At 35.1% G+C, this 23,942-nt stretch overlaps 2 protein-coding genes and 1 long non-coding RNA gene across 3 annotated transcripts in view; all 3 read right to left on the reverse strand.

Annotated features, from left to right (window-relative positions):
- Positions 1-8,744: 8,744 nt before the first annotated feature.
- Positions 8,745-10,317, reverse strand: LOC146917394 (uncharacterized). The gene is made up of 2 exons (XR_015015607.1): positions 9,627-10,317; positions 8,745-9,316 (listed from the first exon to the last, which is right to left on the reverse strand). It is a non-coding gene; the product is annotated as an uncharacterized LOC146917394 (long non-coding RNA).
- Positions 10,318-17,422: 7,105 nt separating this feature from the next.
- On the reverse strand, positions 17,423-22,502 carry LOC146917396 (TMV resistance protein N-like). Its single transcript, XM_085719214.1, has 6 exons — positions 21,923-22,502; positions 20,598-21,714; positions 20,264-20,482; positions 19,352-20,071; positions 18,543-19,199; positions 17,423-17,709 (listed from the first exon to the last, which is right to left on the reverse strand). Exons 1-5 carry the CDS (start codon positions 22,426-22,428, stop codon positions 18,549-18,551), a joined length of 3,213 nt encoding a protein of 1,070 aa, XP_085575340.1. The 5' UTR covers positions 22,429-22,502; the 3' UTR covers positions 17,423-17,709; positions 18,543-18,548.
- The window catches only part of LOC146917395 (TMV resistance protein N-like), a 90,560-nt gene continuing 84,040 nt past the window's right edge, over positions 17,423-23,942 (reverse strand). The window contains exon 6 of the mRNA XM_085719207.1: positions 17,423-17,709. The gene's annotated coding sequence lies outside the window, so the exon portion shown is untranslated. The remainder of the gene's footprint in view (positions 17,710-23,942) is intronic.

The following is a 23,942-nucleotide window of genomic DNA, read 5'->3' on the forward strand; positions in this document are numbered from 1 at the left end:
TAGTATCCTGCCAAACCCAAAAAGCTTCTAATCTCTGTAACTGACCTAGGAGTCTCCCATTGTGATACTGCTTCAACTTTAGATGGATCAACTGCAATACCACTACTAGAAATAACATGGCCCAGAAAACTTACCTCGTTCAACCAGAATTCACACTTAGACAATTTAGCATACAACTTCTTCTCTTTCAGCACTTGCAAAACGATTTTCAAATGTTCCGCATGTTCTTCTTCTGTCTTAGAGTAAATCAAAATATCATCGATGAACACAACCACAAAGCGATCCAAAAATGCATGGAAAATGCGATTCATATACTCCATAAACACGCCAGGCGCGTTACTCACACCAAAAGGCATCACCTTATATTCATAATGACCATATCGCGTCCTAAAGGCCGTCTTCTGCATATCTTCATCTTTTACTTTAATCTGATGATAACCCGACCTTAAATCAATCTTGCTGAACACACGTGCACCCACCAGCTGGTCCATCAAATCATCAATTCTAGGAAGTGGATATCTATTCTTTATAGTTACTTTATTCAGTTGTCGATAATCAATGCACAACCTCATACTTCCATCTTTCTTCTTAACCAACAATACCGGCGCTCCCCAAGGTGAAACACTCGGTCTAATGAACTTCTTATCTAGCAAATCTTCCAACTGTTTCTTCAACTCAGCCAACTCAGAAGCTGACATACGGTAAGGTGTCATAGATACAGGCTTCGTTCCTGGAACAAGATCAATAGAAAATTTAACTTCTCTCTCCGGTGGTACATCAGGAATTTCATCAGGGAAAACTTCAGGAAATTCACACACTACTTGCAACTTATCAATCACTGCTTGATTCTCCAAAGATAAGGACGCCATCAAGGAAAACATCAAGATCCCATCACGTTCTAATTGCTTCAGCTGCTTAGTAGACAAAAATTCTGCTCCACTTTCCTCTTCAGCAGAAGAGAAACGCACCGTCTTACTAAAACAGTTAATGAGAACATGGTTGTACTCTAACCAGTTCATACCAAGAATTACATCCATTCCACTCAGGGGCAGACAAACTAAATCAATCTCACAATCACGATCAAACATAGACAAAGGACATCGTAAACAAACAAGAGAAGTAGTCACCGAACCCTTAGCTGGAGTTTCGACGACCATTTCTCCACTCATATCAGACACAGCAAGACCCAACTTAGAAGCACAATCAAAAGCAACAAAACAATGTGTAGCACCAGTATCAATAATAGCAACTAAAGGAGTATTGTTAATATAACAAGTACCTCTGATCAAACGATCCTCATTTTCAGTCTGAGTACCAGTCAAAGCAAACACTTTCCCTCTAGTCTGAGTCTTCTTCGGATTCGTACACTGAGACCCAATATGACCCTCTTCCTTGCAGTTAAAACACACAATGTCCGCATGCTTACACTCTGCAAGTGTATGTCCTTTACTGCCACAACGAAAGCACCGTTTAATATCCTTAGTACAAGCAGTACTCTTATGGCCTTTCTCGCCACAAGTGTAACAAACAACCTCAGCACCAGCATCCTTCTTATTAGACCTCCTCTCATCATTAGCTCTTCCTTTTCCTTTGTCAGCAGGAGCACTGTAAGGCTTTGGGCGACTTTGTTGGCCCTTACCCCTCTTCTCACTCATAATCTTATAATGAGCTTTGCTGTCATCTTCATAGATTCTGCATCTGCTCACCAAAGCAGAAAAGTCACGGATCTGTTGGTAACCAATGGCTCGCTTAATATCAGCACGCAAACCATTCTCAAACTTGATACACTTGGAGAACTCAGCATTGTCCCCCGTGTAGTGTGGATAGAACTGAGCCAGCTCCACAAACTTTGCTGCATACTCCGTCACCGACATGTTTCCTTGCTTTAGCTCAAGGAACTCGATCTCTTTTCTCCCGCGAACATCCTCAGGAAAATATCTGTTTAGGAATTCTCTCTTAAACACAACCCAAGTAATAACTGCATCATCCTGCTCTAGGGTAGGTTGGAGGCTCACCCACCAGTCATCAGCTTCCTCAGCCAGCATATGCGTTCCAAAACGCACCTTCTGATCATCGGTACATTGCATAACTCTGAAAATTCTCTCAACCTCCTTGAGCCACGTCTGTGCTCCATCAGGGTCGTACCTTCCTTTGAAGGTAGGAGGATGATTTCTCAGAAAGGTCTCCAACATTCTCACATCAGCATTCGCACCAGCACCAGCATTTGGATGTTGTCCCACAGCTTGGGCTACAGCTTCCAAAGCAGCAGCAATCGCAGCATCATTTCTTCCAGCCATTCTAGTCCTCTTATAGCAAATAAGATTCGCAGCCTCCAGGTCTCTTCTCTGCACAACACACAACATTTAGAATAACATAATAATGGTATTCCAATTGCTAAAATGACACAACTTGACTCACTACTTGGCCGGACGGACCGACCTGCTCTGATACCAATTGTAACACCCCGTTTTCCCAACATAAAAATTTCATTTAAAATCAGAGTATTTTGATCGCAACGGAATGTCACATACTTCATTTAAATCATAAAACGGATAATAATAATTATCCTTCAAATTCAACATCATGAAAATCTTAAAATTGTTGCAGCGGAAAATAGTTCAACATCTAAAAGTCTTGGCACGCAGGCCTTATTAGAAAATCTCATAAATTAGTTCATAAAAGAGACACGTAAGGAATAGAAGTAAATGCAAGCCCCCATCCCGTTACGTATCAGAGCACCTAGACACCAACTGAGAGTCCACTCATGAACGCCTCTAATCTTTATTACCTGCACATTACCCACGGTCGAGGCAACATATACGCAGAAGGGGTGAGATTTCATAATCAATACATTAAGCATATAATCCAATAAAATGCATTTAACAACTTAAACATTAATAACATATCAACAATTAACAATTAGCACATTTTTCATTACATAACAAATACAATCATCAAATACCATTACTAATTTTCATCACAAATCATCCTTGACCATGCAACTCTATCAACTCAACAACAACTTAACAATACGACTCATCTTTGACCATGCAACTCTATCAACTCGACAACAACCTGACAACTTAAACATCATGAACTTCTTGATATGCAAATGCATGTGGTACCAATCAACAACAAAATGAGCATAATAGGCTCTTCAACGTGTGAGCACAAAGGCTGCCGGGCCTAAAGCCCCCAACTTTAATGAGCACAAAGGCTGCCGGGCCTAAAGCCCCCAACTTTAATGAGCACAAAGGCTGCCGGGCCTAAAGCCCCCAACTTTAATGAGCACAAAGGCTGCCGGGCCTAAAGCCCCCAACTTTAATGAGTATGCAATGAACTCGACTTCCAACAACTTAGACAACGACGTGTACAACTCATACGACTCATAATCATGGACAACTTCTTAAATTCCAACAACATAGACCGACTCATGCAACCTCAAGACACTACAGTCGACAACAGAAAACAGCAGCAACATACAACAATTAACAACACTGGAATGTGTTAACATTCACATAAAGAATTAATTACATCAATATAAATAGCACAAAACATCATTATAGCATTCATGTAGTAACACTTCTAATTTCAGTCACCATAACAGACTTCTGGAGCTTATGAAAGCATCCTAAACAGCTCTCTAACTTACTTCTAAAGTCATCTCAAGACTACACGTGCGAAAGGATCGCATCGGGACAATTTTGGGCAACTAACAGCCTAACTCGCAGTGGCGAGTAACTTCACTCGCAATGGCGAGCAAAGTGTGCATTCTGGGTGCCTACGTATTTACTCGCAGTGGCGAGTTATTCTGCTCGCAGTTGCGAGCTCACAGGTCACTCGCAGTTGCGAGTTGTGTTGCTCGCAGTTGCGAGTTCTGGGTTCTAGCTCGCAGAGGCGAGTGTTCTTGCTCGCAGGTGCGAGCGATGAATGTCAGTACGGCCAGAAACCTAAAAATTCCAACTTTTCACTTAATCTCCTAATTCTAACCTCAATTTAACATCTAATTATCATCTTATGGTATAACTAAGTTCTGTACACTAATTTAGCATCAACCTAACATCTTTTCATGATTCAATCATCAAATTCGGTCTTAAACCTAATTCCCAATTCTCACCAAAACTTAACCTAATCATGCTAAATTCATCCTATAGAATCATACCCTTAATAGTAATGAAAATTAGTCTCACCCTTACCTTGTAAATGCAGAATCGATAGCCTCTCCCTCTGGTTCTCCTATTCTGACTTTTCTCACTTTTCTCCAAAAGCGTTTTACGTAAAAACGTTTCCCACTTATGTCTGTATTATTTATTTATTCTTATTACTCATCTCACCTATAAACTTACTCTTTCCACCTCACAGCCTAACTTCTAATATTTTTATTTTATTTCTAATATCTTATTTTATTTAATAATAAAATAAGTCACACCAACATAACAACTTCACAACATCCTATACTCCACATAATTTCTTCATAAATCGTATAACTTACTCAAATCATAAATCACATAAATTACTCAAATTATAAATCATATAAGCATATATTTATAGATATATTCTAAACTTCATTGAATTAATTAAATAGTTAAGACGGGCGTTACAGTGGGAGCATTGGGTTCCAGATATTTATTCTAATTGTCATATCTAGTTGAGCCTGATCAACTCAGTCTAGTATATGACAGTTAGGACAAATGTCCGAGAGCTGAATATGACCCAGGAGGAATGAAGTATAAGAAGAAGGAAGTTAGGGTGTCAAGTTTTATAAAAAAAAAATTGGATAAACAGGTAGTAAAGAAATTCAGAAATTTTGCAGTATGGATGTATCAATTTGTCTGACCGAAGGAAGTTGATGAATCAGAGTAGCGCAGCGGATAATTAATCAGTAAATAAGTGACAGAATACGCAACGGTTTAAGATTTTGCAGTAAGATATTCATGGGAAACCCCTAATTTAGTCGGTTAGAAATAATCAGGAGGTAATAAACGTATGTTGGAGTTTAAAGTTTGAAGTATAGAGGGAATTATTTATGCTTATTAGCAAGTAAATCCTTAAAAATTTCGAGGACGAAATTTGTTTAAGGGGGGTAGAGTGTAATGCCCCGCATGTAAAATTTCAGTATCGGTTATTTTATCCTTGGATTTTTTAAGGGAAGAGTTAATTATTTAATGGAGAATATTTAACATACAGTGTCAGTTAAACACACATGCTCAGTTATCAGTGTCAGCTTTAGTGTGGCTTAATAAGACTTTTACTAAAAGGGGTAATATGGTAAATTTACGTTTGGCCAAGAGATATTTTTTTTCACTCATTTTTTCCTTATTCTTCTACACACTTCCACTCACTTTGAGGAAGTGCTCTTTCCCTTATCTCTTCCTCCCTCTCGGCTCACTCCCTTATTCTCACTAAACCACTAAAATCCAACCTTAATCCTTTTAGAAATCAACATGTAAGTGATCACTCTTGATCCTTAACACACTTTGAACCTTCAACAAGCTTTGAATTCCCTTCTTTTTCTCCCTATTGGTCGTGACCCATCTTTTCTCTTAGTTTGGAAATTTGTTAAATTAGTAGTTTGGTCATGTGTGTGTGGTTTTGGTATTGAAATGGTGTTAAAAATTATGGGGGCTGAAATTGAAGGAAAACCAAAATGAAGATGTTGGAGCTGCAAGGACAAGAAGAATGGATAGAAAATTTTAAGGAATTAGGAGCTCATGGTCATCAATGGTAGTTCATCCACAATCTACAAGGTGAGTTATTTTTTTTTTAGGTTTGAAATTGGAATATATATAGAGGTGAATTTGATGTTGATGATAGCTTAATGGGATAGTAATCTAATAACCTTAAAATGCACAGTTGTTGTGGTATTTTGGATTGGTGTTGTTGTCGATATTGAATGCTATTGTTAGATTGGTTACGGTTGAGTTTTATGAATAATTGGCTAAAATTATAGCATGACTATTATGCCATATGAATGGTACTTTTGAAACAGAATAAATATAATATAGTTAGAATGATTATTTCTTGATTAGGCACCCTTACTTGTTTATTATAAAATCTCTTTTATGTTAATAAAGTATGTTTATGTTAGTATAAATGTTGGAGGGAAATTCTATCAACGCAAATGGTTTATATACTTATAGAAATGATTTGAAAGAAAATTTGAAATGCATTCTATGAGTAATACACTCACAGTGCATTGTAGAAAATCACAGAAAAAAATGGAAATGAGGAGAAAAATTGAAATGAGAAACATGCTCATAGAAAAAGAAAGAAAGAAATGAGAATATTGAGAAAACTCCGTTTGCTACAACGAGAGATAATGTAGCCTATGACGTACGGGTCATAGTAATGAACTTTTTATCCGTTTGCTACAACGAGAGATAATGTAGCCTATGACGTACGGGTCATAGTAATGAACTTGTTATCCGTTTGCTACAACGAGAGATAATGTAGCCTATGACGTACGGGTCATAGTAATGAATTTTTATCCGTTTGCTACAACGAGAGATAATGTAGCCTATGACGTACGGGTCATAGTAATGAACTTTATATCCGTTCGCCACAACGAAGAGATAATGTGGTATATTCCGTTCGCCACAACGAAGAGATAATGTGGTATATTTCCGTTCGTCACAACGAAGAGATAATGTGGTATATTTCCGTTCGCCACAACGAAGAGATAATGTGGTTTATGTACAAATAATGAAAAGAGACTAATAATGAGATAGTTTATATTGAGTGGTACAAATGAGAAAGAAAAAAAAAACATATTGATGAGATAGTTTATATTGAGTTGTACAAATGAGAAAATAATTTACATACTTATTGATAGTAAATTCACATCATGAGATGCGATGATAAAGTATACGAGAATGTGTCAAGTTTTAGTAGCTTTGTACTTTAGGGAAGTGTAACAATATATAAATTATGTTGAAATGAATTAGCTACGAAGCAATATTTTTTTGGGCATTTTACTAATCGTTGGAAATGAGAAATTTTAGTTATGGAACTCCGGCTTAGTTAGCCGAAACTAGTTGTTATCGGAAAAGAATCAGAGACATACTCAAATAAGTATGTCAAAGTATAAGCTATACAAGAATACGATGGATTGAATATATGTTTATGACTGCTAATATATTTATGATTATAGATATGAGTATGACTATATTTATTATATGATCAAAACAATATTAGACAGCGATTTTAGTTATCCCTTGATCGCTCAGTTATGCATAATGAAGTTGTATAAACCCAAATTGGATTGAGGTTAGAATCAGATGGCGATCCTAGGTTCCCCGAGATTGCCTATAGCCTAGGATAGATGGAACTCACTGAGACATTTTGTCTCACCCCAATCCCTTTTATTTATTTCAGATGTACGAATTGTTATACGACAGAGTGGTACTTGAGGAAGGAGCAAAAGTAGCTGGACCATATAAAGTACACGTCAGTGGTAATATTTCTGAGTTAACAGGTGAGAAGTTCTATGAATTGTTCAGAGAGTTTTTATTTATTGTAATTTTAATGTACCCGATGCCGAGTTTAACACTCATGCTAGATATCCTAGGTAATTTTCTAGTAGGGGTGTTTCAGTACCCCACAACTTGGAGTTGTGGGGTGTCAGGTTGACCAGAAAAAGTAGGGCATTTTCGGAAATTTTTATAAAAGTAGGGTATTTTTGGATTTTTGGCAAAAAAGTAGGGTAGAAATTATTTTTTTTTCGTGAAACTTCCTTCCCATTTCGTATGTCTGTATAGTAACTATCACTTTCCCTACATCTTTTTTCTATGTAATTTCTTAAAAGCAATGTGAATGTCTTAAAGAAGAAAAAGAAGAAAGGGTAAAAATATGTCTCCTTATATTGGGTAGAATGCTATAACCTATAGGTAGCCTATCTAGTTGAATGCTGAAACTATAGCATCATTTTTAACACACTTCAGTAGATTTTTCATTAAGTTTTAATGATAAATAATTAGTGTTATAGAACCCAACTAAAAAAATTGATAAAACTAAAAAATACAAAAAATAAGTATATACTAACAAAGGTTCATCCACAAATCTCTACTTGTGTGAATTCTCAAGTTGACTAATAAATAACTCATTAAGCTTGATCACAAAAAAATACACATTTGTTTAGGTCCTTATAGGTTATATCATCTTAATGGGGGACACGGTTCTTTGGCTCCAATTTTACCCTGTAATCATTTCATGGCACCCACCCACCCACCACTCTGCCCCCTGTCATATGCACATGGCAGTAGTCATGTCACAAATTTTGGCATCTTTTTCCTAACTGCACCGGGTTTAACGTAATTGACATGGTTAACTTAGCGATACTACGTTCTCAAGGTTCACAACTATATTACATTAATCATGCTACAATATAAAGAATCATGCTACTACTATATAAAGGTCATCAGAACTTTCCCTTTCTTTTTTAAAAAAGGTCAAGTATTTTTTTACGACGAGAATGCTACTATATAAGCATTCAAAGAGCCTTTCGAGGTTGATATCTCTCTCGAGCATAAAAACGTAACTCATATTAAACAAGTAGTTTCGTTCCTTTCCTCTCTCTCGAGCAAATGGAACTTGGGAAGAAAATAATTGAATAAGTTCTATTTTAAAGATTAGAGTTTAAACAACTTGTTTAAAAGAAGCTTAATGTGGTAACAAACCAATCATGCAAACAAAACTGGTTTTGCTCATGATATGTTTAAACATAAAAATAGAAATGAAAGAGAATATGGATAAAAACATCATTGCATAAATTAATAGAGATAATCAGAGTTTACAAAGGAGAAATTACAATCCAAAGTGGAAGAAAGTGAACTCTTTGCATTGTTGACTCCAAATACTCATATCGCTCCAAAACTCTAAAATATAGCTACAATGCATTCAATGTGAGAAATTGGCACAGAAAGGAAAAACTAATATTAACCAAGTGATTAATGAACTCCAATAAAAGGATGAATCGTACGGGAGAACCAAAATTTGAATCCTCGCTGGAACAATCCTTGACCAGGTTTTACTTACCTCAGGCCAAACTCCAGATAATTTCGTCCAAAGCTTTCAAGCTTAATTTCCCTGGAGGCCGACTATGGCCTCTATTAGAGAAAAGCGGACAGACCGCCATGCTAGTGTCCATTGTATGCTAGTTGTAGATAAAATGAAAACTAACATCAGAATGTGAGCAGAAATCCACAAACTATAACAAATTTATGAAGTAAACTTCCCCTCCTGATTCACTGTTAACTTTATGAAACTCGTGTATAAGTTGGCTTTGAGTTGTTCACTCACTATTAACAAATGTTCCTTCCTGCAGTGCAACAAAGGAATGAAAAGTGATAAGTAAGATGATTACTTGAATCGATATATCTAAAACTTATGACCTAAATGGTATGTGAAACTTCCTGGCCACTTTGAATAGCCGTGTGGACCAATCACATACTAAATATAATTGTACTACTGCCTCTTCTTGCTAATTTCTTCAATCAATGTGATTACCGTTCAACTTATGGTTTCCCAAATTTACAAGTACTTCTACAATACTGTTGATTTTACAAGTGATAAGCATGGTTGTAAACTTAAGTAAATAAAAACAGAAAATTCCAGAGAACAAAACTCACCACTCTTGCAAAAGGATCTCATAAATGTTGGTTCTTAGATTTAGTTCTTTATCACGCATTACTTCCATTAGATCAGAAAGCTTCTAGTAAGGACAGACTTTCGATTAAAAAATCCATCCAACCATATCAGTTTTGATCTTGTATGCAAAAAGCAAATATGCCGAGCTGCATAAGGATCATGTGCAATGTTCAATTCATATCCAATGTAGCAATGCCACAGTACAACTGAATTGCAAAGCATATCATTACTCAGTGCCATTTCAAACAAGCCACGAATTCTGTGGTTTGAGCCACCTATAGACATCTTGTATGACAATGCAAAAAGCCAGACAATTATATATGGTTTTCTGTCAATGTACAATAAAAGAAGAAATGAATGGTTAGTCAATAGTTGGAGAAAAGTTGCTAAAATTACTGACAGGACAGTGTGAAATTGCCATACACACCATTATGCAGAAAACCAAAAACCTAGCTTGCTACAATTGTAAAAAGAAAATGTGCATTCAAAATTTGAAAAATTGTGATTCATTCATCAGATAAAAGTAAATTCATTTTTCAGCAAAAGGACTTTGAATCTATTAAGTTATAGAATTTCATCTCTCTTTTTGATGTACAAAACTAAAACATTATGAGACACGATATAAGATGAAGTTTCAATCCAATATTATTCAAAATAGTTAATAAGGGTGTTATGTGGTTGCATTCCTGCAACCTATCTTGGAACTCTGCAGACATTTTCATCAAGTGGGGGGGGGGGGGGGGGGGGGGCAATTTTAGAGTCGAATTCACTGTCCTCAGCTCGGATATCTGTTTTATCTTGGTTTTCGGGTGTCAAACATTGATTACGTTTGAACCTTTTTAACCGGTGATATCTTATTTTTTCTTGGGAAGGGAAAAAGTAAGCAAAACCCTTGAGAATCGAGGTCCGGGAGTTGTTTTCGCTACGGGAAGGTGTTAGGCACCCATAACGACTATAGTATCCTATAGGAACCGTCTTTAATTTCTACGCGCGCGCTTTATTTTTAAATGCTATTTGAAAGTGTTTATTTAAGCCTAAAGGTATTCTAAGTGAAGAATTGGAGGGAGAAGAATGTTTTTGGATTTTTATTTTAGTTGAATTGAAGGAATTTTGTTCCTTGCCTACGTACCCGTTTAAGGGATCAAATCCACCGTAGTTCTCTTCCAAAAAATGTTTTTGTTTTTGTTGGTTGATTTTAAGTTTGAAAATTGGAGTTTGAAGAATAGAAAGAGGCCTCAAGGGCATGAGATTTAGAAATGGTGAGGTGGAATTAGTCATTTGCAAAAGAAGTCAAATATGATTATTTTCATTGAATTTTTGATTAAGAAAATGAAAAAGGAAAATACAATGGGATTTTGATCCCAAGGTTTATTTTGAAAATGGTTTGAGTGAAGTTTGTTCATATTTTTTGGAAAATGATTTTTCTAAGTGTAAAGCCTAAACATTCATCTAAACATACAATCCTAATCATACATCTAAACATGCATATTCTAGCTATATACCTAAAGTGGTGTGTGTGCATGTGTCGGTGCTTGTGTCGGTGTACATCATTAGAGTCCATTGTCCTTATTACATCATGCCCTAGCTTACATTCTATGGTCTTGCAAGAAATTAAAAATTGCATGAAGTAAAATATTACAAAAACTCCTAAGTGTTACATTCTAAGCCTTGGTACAAATTAAATTGCAAGAAAATAAGATGGACATGGAATGAAATGGGCATGCTTATGAAGAATATGAGACATGAAATGAAATGGTTAGTAACACATGACAATATCAAAGGAAATAAAGCAAGAGAAGCACTATAACATAAAGGATAGAAAACAACTCAAAATAAAGGCAAAATGGGTGCAAACATGACTAAAATTTGCTCATAGAATGCAAGAGCCATATGACCTATAATTCTTACACTCCAACACATTTTTAAAGGTTTGGAATCAAACTTTGGAATGGGAATTAAGGCAACATGGTTAACTTGACATTTGGAAGCAAACTTAGACATATTTGCATTATTTACTTACATTAGTAACTTGTAAACTAAGTAACCTATCAAGATTCACAATTATGCAGCAATATCAAACACAAACAGTAGCTAAAAACTCTATGAAATCAAGTGGTATAGGTCACAAACATTCATCAAGAAATTGGAATTGGAATCAAGCAAGTTTCCATCAATTTTTAGCACAAAATATCACAAAATAGCAAGAAAATTAACACCTCATTTTTTAACCAATTTTAACATGTAAAAATTATCACAACATGCTACAAAACTATCCAGAAGCCTATATGAATTTTTTAGGAATTTTTTTAAAAGGTTTTTTGGACTAAAAAGTACAAGAAAATTGCTAGTTTTATCAAGAATGGTAAAAAAAAAGGTCACACATATTTTTTATGAAGTTTTATTATGCAACAAGGTTGTAAAACATCAAGAAAGTCATCAAAAATTTGTGGAAATTTATTTGGAATTTCTTAAAGAAATTTTGACATGCAAGAGGTGTAAAAAGCATGCAACGTGGTGCAAACAGCAAGAAAATGAAGAAACAGACAAAATCCAGCAAAAAGAGACCCAGGCCCATGGTCTTTGATGGATCCTGGATCATCCAAGCACATCAGGAGTGTTGGATTGATCCAGGAAACCAAAACCCTAGATCTAATGGCTAATAACGCAAACAGACACATCAGGAGATTAAATCAGAACCACACACGTAATCTGGGAGCAAGATCAACGGTTATAGAGGCGAGGGAGTAGGGGAGTATAGCGCACGCGCGCGCGTGTGATCAAGAAGGGGTATATAAACGAAAATACAAAGGAAATCCACACAATTCACACCACTTTCTCTTTCTAAATTGAGTTTAGAGAGAGAGGCTCTGCGCAAGCTCTTCTTCTCCGACGAGATTCCGGCGAGAACTCAAGGAGGATTCCGACGACGTCGCCGGAAAGTTTTTTTTGCCGTTTCAATTTTTTTTTACAGTTTTGGAAAGATCTCCTCGTGTTCTTGCCGAATCCACTATTATCTTTGAAGAAAAATTCGCACAGAATCGTGGATCTACATTTTAATTCGAAACTAATTCCAAACAAACATACGCTAGGTTTTGTGAAATGAAAAGAGGCAAGAATTACCTCTTTTGTGTGTTACGGCCTTGTTCCTTCTCTTGCTTGGATCTGCAGTTCGTCCTTCCTCTTTGTTCACCGTTTGCGAATTCGTTGAGCTTGCAATCGTAAGGTTGCAGCGAACGTTTTCCAGTACCGTTCCTCTTTATTGTTTTGATTCTGATTTTTGGCTTTGATTTGAATCCGTTACGAACAGTGACGAATTCGAATTGAATCTTGTGATGTTGACTTTTGGTGATGAATTCGGCTTGAATTGTTGTTCTTGATTCTTTGATGGACTTGATTCGGGTCAGTGGTGAATCTGAACTGGTGATGATGAATTCGTGAGGAACAATTTTGGAATTGGAATTGGTTATGGTGATTGTGATTTTCTGGAATTTTCTTGCAGTTGCAGATGAATATTCATGCGATATTCATCTTGTTCTTGAGCTTTTTTGGTTCTTTGATCTGAAAAAATGTGGAGAGAGAAAAAGGGACTTGTTTGTGATGAGTTGGAATGTGATGAATGGATCTGTGATGAGTTGGCCTTTTATAGGCTGACACATGTATGGACTGGACCAATAACAAACTGCCATGTGGCGTAACTAACTTTTGGACAAATAAAAGACTGACACGTGGCACTTGGACTAATGACTTGGACAATTAAGGACTTAAAATGCAAATCTTAAGAATTTAGGACTAAAAAATAAAAAGTAAAAATAAAATGAATTAAAATTGGTAATTTGGAAAATAACGTAAAGTGCAACGATTAAAATTGACAAAACGGACTAAAACGAACCAATGGCCTAAATGAGGTACTTTAAAGTAACCTCTCTCTGCCGAAATTTTGTGTGAAATGACCAAAATGCCCCTGGGGCTAAAACGACTAAAAAAATGACTCAGATGCAATTTTAAAATGAATTTTTAACAGGGAATCGAAACAAAAGTTTATTTAAACCAACTTGAAAGACTCAGAGGCAATTTTTAAGATTTGAACAGAGTTTTGACACTTGAAAAGACTAAAATGCCCCTAGGGGCAAAACTGACTCAAAATGACTTCAAATGCAATTTTTGAAATGGGTTTTGACATAAAATTGAAACAGAGGCTTATTCAAACCAAATGAACGGACTCAAACAAATTTTTAAGAGACTAAAAGAAATTTTGACATGGGAAATGACTAAAATACCCTTACATGTGAATTTTACAAATAACATTGAAATAAAATGCAGAGAAAGATGTAATTGATCAGAGACAGTTCAGATGACTTAAAATGGGGAAATACTTCAGTGACTTAGAAATGGTGCCATTGGTGCCATAGCAGAGATCCTGGCCGTTGATGTGTGTGGGTCCGCGTGGGGATGTGTGTGTGATGTGTGTGTGTGTGGTGGAGATGGAATTGGATGGTGCCATTGGTGCCATTAATGGCACCAAAGTGGAACCCCTTAAAATGCAAGAAAAGAAGAATTGAACAAGTATTTTTAGGTCCAAAATTAGGATATAACAATATCCCAATTAGCATATCCGAGTCATATATCACAATTAAAAGTATCTTCTCCCATCTCCCAATTAGCATATCCGAGTATTTGATAAAGGTATAAACTCGTCTTGTACTTTATGATGAGACAATTTTGGACCAATAAGAGGAATGCGCTTGAAGCTTTTATGTCGTTCTAAAGCCATATACTTGCTAGACCAGTATCACCTAGCCGACTTCATTTTATCATCCAAAGGATCAACATCTCCGTCTCATTCCCAAGTGAACTACTTCAATTACACCGATACAAACCTTTAATATGTCTCCAAGGGATTATGTGGTTTGTGCCAGGCAATACACCATTCTTTATGGAATTTATAATAAAAACTATCATCACATATTACTAACAACAAAAATAAATTACTCAGAAAAACATAATCGTTGTGTGGATGGAGGGGGAGGAGATATACATCTTAAGTATAAATAAGAAGTCAAAGGTTCAATTGAAACTAATTTATGTTAATTAAGTTAAAAAAAACATAATTTAAAATTAAAAATAAGTTCACCATCCCAAAGAAAAGATTTAACTCTCTAAGCACAAAACCGCAAGACCTGAATAGGATCATAGGGAGGCATATTAATATTAGCAGCCTCTGTAACTCTCTCTCACTAAACCTGTCACAATATTCTTTTTGCCTCTTTCAGTTTCATATCACAGATTCACAATATATTACCACTTCCAACAATATAGTTGAAAAGACTCACCAGTTTCAATAGTAGCTTATCTCTGCAGTTTTTTTATAGGAGCATTTGTTGTTCTCCTTTTGTCTAATACATGAGGTCATAACCAGTATAGTTTTTTTTTTTTTTTATATGAAATCTTTTTATTATACTGATGGATTCTGGATGTCACAGGTTACTGGATATCTAAATTTTCAATCAGAGCTTCTCTTCAGTTTAGTTTGGCATATAGTGCTGAAATTTCCTTTTCATTTGCCATTACTGTATGAACAAAAAACTTATTGCAAGGAATTCTTTTTCATATATATATATATATATATATATATATATATATATATATATATATATATATATATATATCAAACCATCAAGTGTTCAGAATATTTAACATCTTAATTTACATAATCAGACAGGGGGCCCAATAAATCTTGTATTGATACCAAAAGGTAAAGATTTATTAAAGATTGTTGCAACATCATTTATATAATCAAAAAATCAACAATCATTGAACAAAAAAAATTAGCAACATCAATGTTCCTGATATTTACTTTTTTCAGTACATATTTACAAGCACGTAAAACGTAGAAATTTATTATCCAAGGTTGGCATCCAGAATTTACATGTACTTCTACAATGGTATTGATTCTACAAGCTAATCCTTGCTTGTAAACGTATGTATAGTAATGAAATCATCAAATTCAAACAATATCTGCAGCACAAACATCCTCCACAAAACCTCCCCATCAGGTCTCAAGAACAAAATTCGGGACTCTTGCAAAAGGATATGATAAATGTCGGTTCTCAGATTCAGTTCTTTATCCCACAATATCTGAAGCTTACCTGCATTTTTTATTTCTTGTCCAATAGGTACATCTACATGTGATCCAATAAGTAAGTTTCTGTCAAAAGCTTCACAGTCGATCCATCAGATTCCAACTTCTCGCTCCAATTAATCGTCAACGGCTTATCTTCTGACTTAATTTTCACAGGAAGAAGCCTTGAATACTCTTCCTTCTGCTTCTCCGTTGCAAAAGGAAAACTTAAGCCCGCGATGCTATTCTGGTCAGAACTTCCTTGCAACTTCCCCAAGTAAAAATCTCTCCCCACTTCATCCACCTGCCCTTGCATCACCGATTTCTGGCTTTGTCTTTTCATCTACTTTTTCGGAATAAGTTAGGCTACCATAGGTTGTAGACACATCCCCCCTTGAGAAAGTGAAAACAGTCTTGATGGAGAAATCTTTCCATACATTAGAAGTTGATATAATTCTTATCAGCTCTTGACAAGACATTATCTGCCAAGTTCTCATTAATTCATAAACTACTAAATTTAAGCTGCTGCCAATCAATTTCCCTAGATTCTATGTTTTGCGCAAGGTTAAAATTTGGTTCTGTAGAGGCTTTACCACTACTTCCAAGCCACAAGGGTTTTTTTCTCGGCGGGAAAACTATTTTCCTCCGCGGTTTTTTCATTTTTGTTGGGTGCAGCAGAGGTTTCATTCTTTTGAATTTTTGATTGCTGAGATATTAAGGCCTTCTAAGTATTACTTGCCTTCCTTGCACCATCATTTTTTAAAGGCTCTGCAGGAACAATAATCTTCCATGAGCGGTAATTGAACATGCTGAAGTTACTGAGCTATTGAGGAACCGAAGAAGTCGTGATTTGAAGAACAGAATTTGTGATAGTGAAGATGGGAAAAGTGAAGGTTTTGGTTCATCGGAGGAAGGTAGTGTCTTCGTTTGTTCTGTGTAATCCACTTGTTTCATCATACCAATCACACTTCTCTGTTCCGTCTCCATCAGATTCCAAAGAAACAAGAATCGTGTAGGAAAAAGGTAAGGACTTCTCCGGAGGTTGATTTCCATCGCTGTTGTTGTCATTGTGTGACGGAGATTGGAAAATTTCGCGGTTGAGTAACAATGCAAGTCGTCGTTGATGACGGATAGGTCAGTAATGAAGCTGAAGTTACCATGGTAGGGAAGAGTAAATATTTTGATTTGTCAGAGGATGGTGGCGCCTAATTGTGCAAGGTTAAACATGACCATCTAGTTCATCTACTTACTATATATCTAAGAAGAAATAATATAGACCTTAATCCAATTGTGAATAACATGAACAAATTGTGAATAAAGCAAATTTAGTGCCTAATCCATAGAATCAGATCATGGTAATAACAGTAAGCCAGTGACTATAATTGACTTGACTGATTACATGCTCTAACCACATAATTACTGTAAAATTGCCTCCTAAGTGAAGATGGCACCTTTAACCATATGCAATCAGTAGAGTAATCCATGTGACTAACATGCTCATACTATCCTCACTCCTCTTAAACCCTTCACCCATAATTATAAAAGTAAATTTAAGAAACGGTAAAGTTGCATTGCAACAAACATACATCTGGGTTTTGTTTTTGTTTCATGTGGAATTTTCCCTTTAGAGTGTGGCTAAACATGGATTGAAATGCAATATGTACAAACTCTTGTATTCTTTAAAGCAAATTAATCATACATGTATTACAATCATATGTTGCTGCTTCTACACAAGTTCTGTCTCAGAAAACTGATTTGGCAGAAAAGTGTTTTAACACAAGAATAACTTATTAATCACAAAAGTCATACAGTGTTGTTGCTGCTACACAAGTTATGTCTCTGAAACTTCCAAGTACTGTTTTTCATTTGATTTACTTCGTCTATAAAGATTGGTGACTATCCGCATCCTCCTTCGTGCTTCCTTTATTCTTGAACATGTTACAGTCCTAAAAATAAGAAAATAAAGTGATGAAAAAGATTTATAAGTCATATTAATTCTATAAAGAGAAATGGGGAACCAGTTTGTAAGAATTCAAAAACAAATTAATGGAAGAAAAAAGGAATTTCTTTCTATTAAGTTATAGCAATTCAGTTCTCTTCTTGATGTATAATCCACTCATTACAACCTTAACGTAATACATGGAAGTACATAACCAAAACTTTGAGTTACGAAACGAAATTTTCCACTTCCAGTTGCCAAATCAAAACAAAATTTGCTAAATCAATTCAGTTCATACATATAAATACTTCCACAGCATTTTTATTTATTTTTTTGCAATTTTTAATCTTTCAAACTATTGAACTATGATATAAGATGAAGTTTCTATCTATCTTTGAGAATCTTCATTTATACATTTTAAACCTATGAACAAGGAAAAAAAATCAAATAAAAAAAGTTGGTAAGCTTTAAGTGTAAAATGTTTTCATTTATAATTTATCAAACTTCCATCAATGGAGTAGGAAAATATCCTCCCTACGAAGCACAGAGACTGAGAAATTAACACTGACATTGATTTGTCGACACTGATAACAATTTGAGAACGACACCAATAGTAATTTGAGAAAATAACATAATTGAATGTAATTATATGTGCCGGTGTTGTGTCGGTGTCAAACACACACATGTTACACACCAGACACGCCTTCAATGAGAAGTGTTTGTGATACCAAACATCCTCCACATTAAATTCAAACAATATTTTAGACTGCACAAATACATAAATCAATCAATGTTTATTATAATGATAATAGTGTAAAATGTAAACAACAAACTACAAACCTGCAATTAATTAAGAGAATCTAGCTCTGGTGCTCTTTGTTTTCTGAATCTAGCCCAAATCTTTCTCTGAAGATTTATACGGATTGAAAATTTCTTTCTTTTCCTTTTCTTTTGTGATAATGAAGCATTGATATCTTCATTTGATTTTGTCTGTCTAATATAAGGATCGGTGAATACCACATTCTCCTCCTCCGTGTTGCTTTTCTCTTTCCACACGTGGATTCCCATTTGAACACTGCTTAATATTTTATTCTTCTCTTCCTCACTCAATTGTTTCAAAGTCAAATCACCCAACTTAAACTCCACATGGATCCATTCATTTTTCAAAAGTCCCTTGTCCATTATATACTCAAATTGCCTTTTACAGAGTTCATTCAATTTCATATGAAACAAAGTTGTATGCTTAAAGTACACATAGCTAAAGCGGTGCCAATAATCTATCTCAATTTCATATCCATTCACAAAATAATTGACTTCTGTGTCATTTGGCCAATTATTGCCTTCCGGAAGAATAAAAATACAAGTCATAGAAGGGATTTCTTTACGAAACCAGAAAGAAATTGTGTCTCCCCTGCTTTGGTGCTCAAACCAATCTGGTATCCCCGGCTCTGTTCCGTATGGGAATAAAAAACGAGTGCATCGAGCCTCATGTAGTTTCTGTTAGTTTATATGAAATACAAATATATATATATATATATATATATATATATATATATATATATATATATTACACATTATCAAATATAAATATATATGAAATACTATAAAAGATGTCAAATACTATAGTGCAATAAAAAACAACAACAAACCTGACTCATTAACATTCTTCTACATGAGGAACTCAATGATTTGCATTCATAAGCATAAAGCCTTTCAAGATTTGGTGGAATCCCTCTAATTTCCTCAAGAGATGTGCAACAAGACAAATCAAGATACTTAAGACGGTGACATTCACTAAGGCACTCGGGAAGAATTTTGAAATTGTTCTGTGATAAGTCTAGATGTTTCACATTAACACACCATTTAAGAACTATTTGGAGACATTCATCTGAGAGGTTGCATTCACTGAGTTCTAGATTTGTCACATTTGAAAACACCATTGAATACATTTTGTCATTCTGTTTTGGGAATCTGAGCATTCCACATTGCCTTAGTGTTAAGTCACAAAGTTCACTGAGATTTTGAAATGATGATGGCAATTCTCCTATGGAAGTACGACACAACCAAATATTGTCTATATTTGTCATCTTGCATAATAATTTTGGAAAACTCTTGAGACTCTTACAACAAGCAAGATTCAATTCTTTAAGAGATGCCAACCCTAAAGGTGGAAAACATTTGAGCTTTCTGCAACCAAATGCACTTAACCTTTCAAGTTTATTTAGGTGTCCAATCGAATTGTGAATTGTAATTAAATTATCACAATATTCAAAAGATAACTTTTCTAAATTTGAAAGGCCTGAGACATTGGGTATATGTGTTAAATATTCACAATGGTCCAATGACAAGACTTTCATATCCTGGAACTTCTGCATAAACACAAAGGAAGAAACAATAAATAAACTTAAAAGCAAACACTATACTTTCATAGTGATTTCTTTTATGTTGGCGAAAAAGAAATCATTATACATTTATATAGTGATTTCTTTTATGTTGGCGAAAAAGAAATCATTATACATTTATAAATATATACATTTAGAAAATGATTTTATTTCACTTGCCTTGCTTAAAATACTAGACGATGGAGACTTTGATAAACATCCTTCCCATTTCAATGCTTTCAAACTGCTTGGAAGATACTTGAGACCTTTAGAACAATGGCCATTTTCAATGATAAGTGTTTTCAATCTTGTCATCTTCTTGAAGGCCTTTCCTTTCTGGTCTATTACAGGTTCCATCGAGTGGAAATTCATATATATCATTTCAATTTTACTAGTTCCCTTTTAACAAAAAAAAAAAAAACATGAATCAACCGCAATAAAAATAAAATATAGAGAAATTTAAATGTAATTAAGCAAAGAAAACAACTTGAACAAAAATATCAATCTTACTCACAGTGTTTTCCTTTAAAACATGAACTATATCTTCTTGACGCCATAACCTACTTCGTTCTCCAGGCTCTTTAGGTGATTCTTGTCGGACGACTTCTTTACCCACGTCCTTTATCAAGTCATGTAATCTCACATCATTAATAGATCCCGAATGGTAATAAGTACTAATCTTAACGAGAGATTTTCCGGCTAACACTCCTAGATGATGTGTTATACAATGGCCATAATGAGCACAAAGTATATCTTCGAACTGCTTCCATTCATATCCTTTGAAGCAGCAAGCGATGTCAAGAAAGACACTCTGCTGCTCTTCCTCCAAAGCATCATAGCTCACTTTAAGTATCTTTTGGATCTCTTTATTTGGAATCCTTTCATACCCATCTAATGTATACTTCCATTCTTCTATGCTCTTTCCAAACAAGTTAGAACCCACTACTTCTATAACTAACGGAAGGCCAGAAGCATATGAAACTGCACGGTTTAAAATGTCTTCATAACCTGAAGGAACATTGTCGCTTTTAAAAGCCATCCATCTCAACAATTCAAGAGCTTCTGTCCCTTTCAACCCTTCTACTGCATGTGTACTTTCTATGCCATGACTGCTCAGTAGGTCTTTGTTTCGAGTGGTAATGATGACTCTGCTTCCACATCCGAACCAATCATGTCCTCCAGCCAAAGCATGCAGTTGGTTCAAATTGTCAACATCATCGAGAATCAAAAGAATCTTCTTTCTACGTAGCCTCTCCTTTATGATTGGAATCCCCTCACTAACATGATCTAACTTAATTTCCAATCCAGTTGTTTTTAAAAGGAGCTTCTCTTGGAGATGTTTCAAGTTATTTTGAGCTGAATTCTCTCTCACATCATGAAGAAAACACAAACCTTCAAATTGATCAGCAACAAAATTATAGACTGCTCTTGCAAGTGTTGATTTGCCCAAGCCTCCAATCCCATAAATTCCAACCATATGGACCCCATCATCAGGTCCCTCATCAAGAAGCGATTTCACTTCTTGTACTCGAGACTGCAATCCAACAGGGTAATTGGCAACATGTAAGGGCTGACGACTAATCTTGTTGGAGATGCATTTGACTATCTTTTCAATAAGCTTGTATTCATATCTATTCATTTGCAATAAGATAAGTTAGTGTATAACAACATCACAATCACATCCATGTACTAAGAATGTATATTATACATAGTACTTGTTTAAAACTGTATATAAAAAAGGTATTTCCCTTTTAACCTTTAAGATGAGATTATTGTGAAATTGAAGTTGAAGAAATAAAATAGAAAAGGGAAAAATAGGATTTAAGTAAAGTTGGGTACCCAGGAGGACTATCATGGTAGCCGGACAAGTTAGCAGCCTGGCTCAGAGCCTCTTTCCATCCCTGCAACCTCTCCATGTTTTTCGGATCATTTTGAAACCTCTTTTCATGCTCAGCCAATGCTTCACCATAACTACCTTTACGATGTCGCACAATAGTAGGTTCCACACCAAAGAAAACAGGCAGAACGAGGCGACCCTTTGTCTTGTAGCAGTGAATGATGTGGACAAGTTCGTCCAAACAAAATGAAGAAGAGGCATAGTTGATAGAAAACACAGGAATAAAAATCCTAGATTCTTCAATGGCATTGAGAAGTGATGGTGAGATTTCATCTCCTCTTTGAAGACCATTGTCATCAATGAAGGTGTGGATTCCCTTGTCCATAAGAGCCTTGTAGAGATTTCCGGTGAAACCGTACCGAGTGTCACTTCCTCTGAAACTGAGGAATACTTGGTATTTGTACTCATAGGAAAATGAAGTGGAAGAGGAAGGTGATTGCATAGCCATGAGATTTGAGAGAAATGTGATGAAAAAAGAGTTTGAGAATGCAGAATATGAATGAGTAAGTTATTGTGGTCTGTGCTGTGGAGTCTTTAATATGTGTCTATAAAACAAGGAGAAAACCGACGACAAAATTGTTTGTGAATGGATCAATCACATACTATATATCATTGCACTACCACCTCTTCTTGCTAATTTCTTCAATTTGATTACTGTTTAAGCTTTTGGACAAAACTTAAATAAATAAACAAGTGAAATTTTATGTGTCATGTTTTTATTCCCGTTTTGTATTTCTGTAAAGTAAATATCACTTTTCCTACATCCTCCTTCCATGTAATTTCATTAAAGTAATGTGAATGTCTAAAAGAAGAGAGAGAAAAAAAAAGGTAATAGTTTAAGGGAAGGTACAGTATGAATGGAGAGACATATAACGTAATTAGATCAAAATCATATAGCATACAGTGAGTAAAGGGATAAAAAAAGTGGTCTCTTAACAAGAATGGCACACACTGAAAAAAGTAAACTAAAATATTCCATTCTGCTTGCATTCTGTAATATGAAACTATTTAAAAAGGAGAAAACTTATGACAAAAAAGAGCTGTGTGAAATTTCCTGGCCACTTCCTATAGCCGTGTGGACCAATCATTTTACTACCCACCTCCTCTTCTTGCTAATTGCTTATTCAGTGTGTGTCTAAATCTACAAGACTTTTAACAATTTCTAGTTTTTAACTGCTTTTATTCTTCTGCTTGATGTAATAGTTCACTTTGTTACTTAACAAAAAAGAGCTGTGAAATTTCCTGGCCACTTCCTATAGCCGTGTGAACCAATGATTGTACTACCACCTCTTCTTCTTGCTAATTTCTTCCATGTGATTAATTACTGTTCAACTTCTTGCTAATTGCTTATTCAGTGTGTGTCTAGATCTATGTAAAAAATCTCTACAAGACTTTTAACAATTTCTAATTTTCAACTGCTTTTACTCTTCTGCTTAATGTAATTGTTCACTTTGTTACTTAATTAATCAGTGTGTTAAATAACATGAAATAAAAATAAATGCAAGCTATGTCATTCAAACATCTAATTAAAGACAAGTTAGTAACGCATACATCAAAAAGTTCTGATAGTATTTTCATTTTAAACTAGCTAGCTAGTTAGTTAGTTAACAACAAGATTAGCTATCCAACTGTACTAACATAAAAATGTCCAGCTTAATATCCATGTTAAACTTGCTAGCTATTTAGTTAACTCATAAAAAAGCTTAATATTCTGTCCCCAATTTTATGTCACATGCTTTTCTTTGGTTCTACACTTTTACCAAGAAGGAAACATCCTTCCCATTTACTATCCTTCTTCCATGTAATTTCTTAAAACAATGTGAATGTCTTAAAGCATCATTTAGTTGAATGCTAAAACTAAAGCATCATTTTTAACGGACTTTTTAACATACTTTTGTGTGTATTAGTAACATTTCTGTATTATATTGGGAGTTTCAAGCACCTCTTGTAGATTCTTCATTA

Source organism: Medicago sativa, chromosome 6 (genome assembly GCF_051527215.1).
Source record: "Medicago sativa cultivar Bolivia chromosome 6, Bolivia_mono, whole genome shotgun sequence".
Taxonomy (NCBI): Eukaryota; Viridiplantae; Streptophyta; class Magnoliopsida; order Fabales; family Fabaceae; genus Medicago; species Medicago sativa.

Excerpts from the sequence above, each read along its gene's own strand:
- LOC146917396 (XM_085719214.1), bottom strand. The coding sequence starts at position 22,428 with ATGGCTATGCAATCACCTTCCTCTTCCACTTCATTTTCCTATGAGTAC. Across the intron at positions 21,715-21,922 it reads TACCATGATAGTCCTCCTGG|ATATGAATACAAGCTTATTG; the intron begins GTACCCAACTTT and ends GCAAATGAATAG. Across the intron at positions 19,200-19,351 it reads GAAGAATGTTAATGAGTCAG|AAACTACATGAGGCTCGATG; the intron begins GTTTGTTGTTGT and ends ATAAACTAACAG.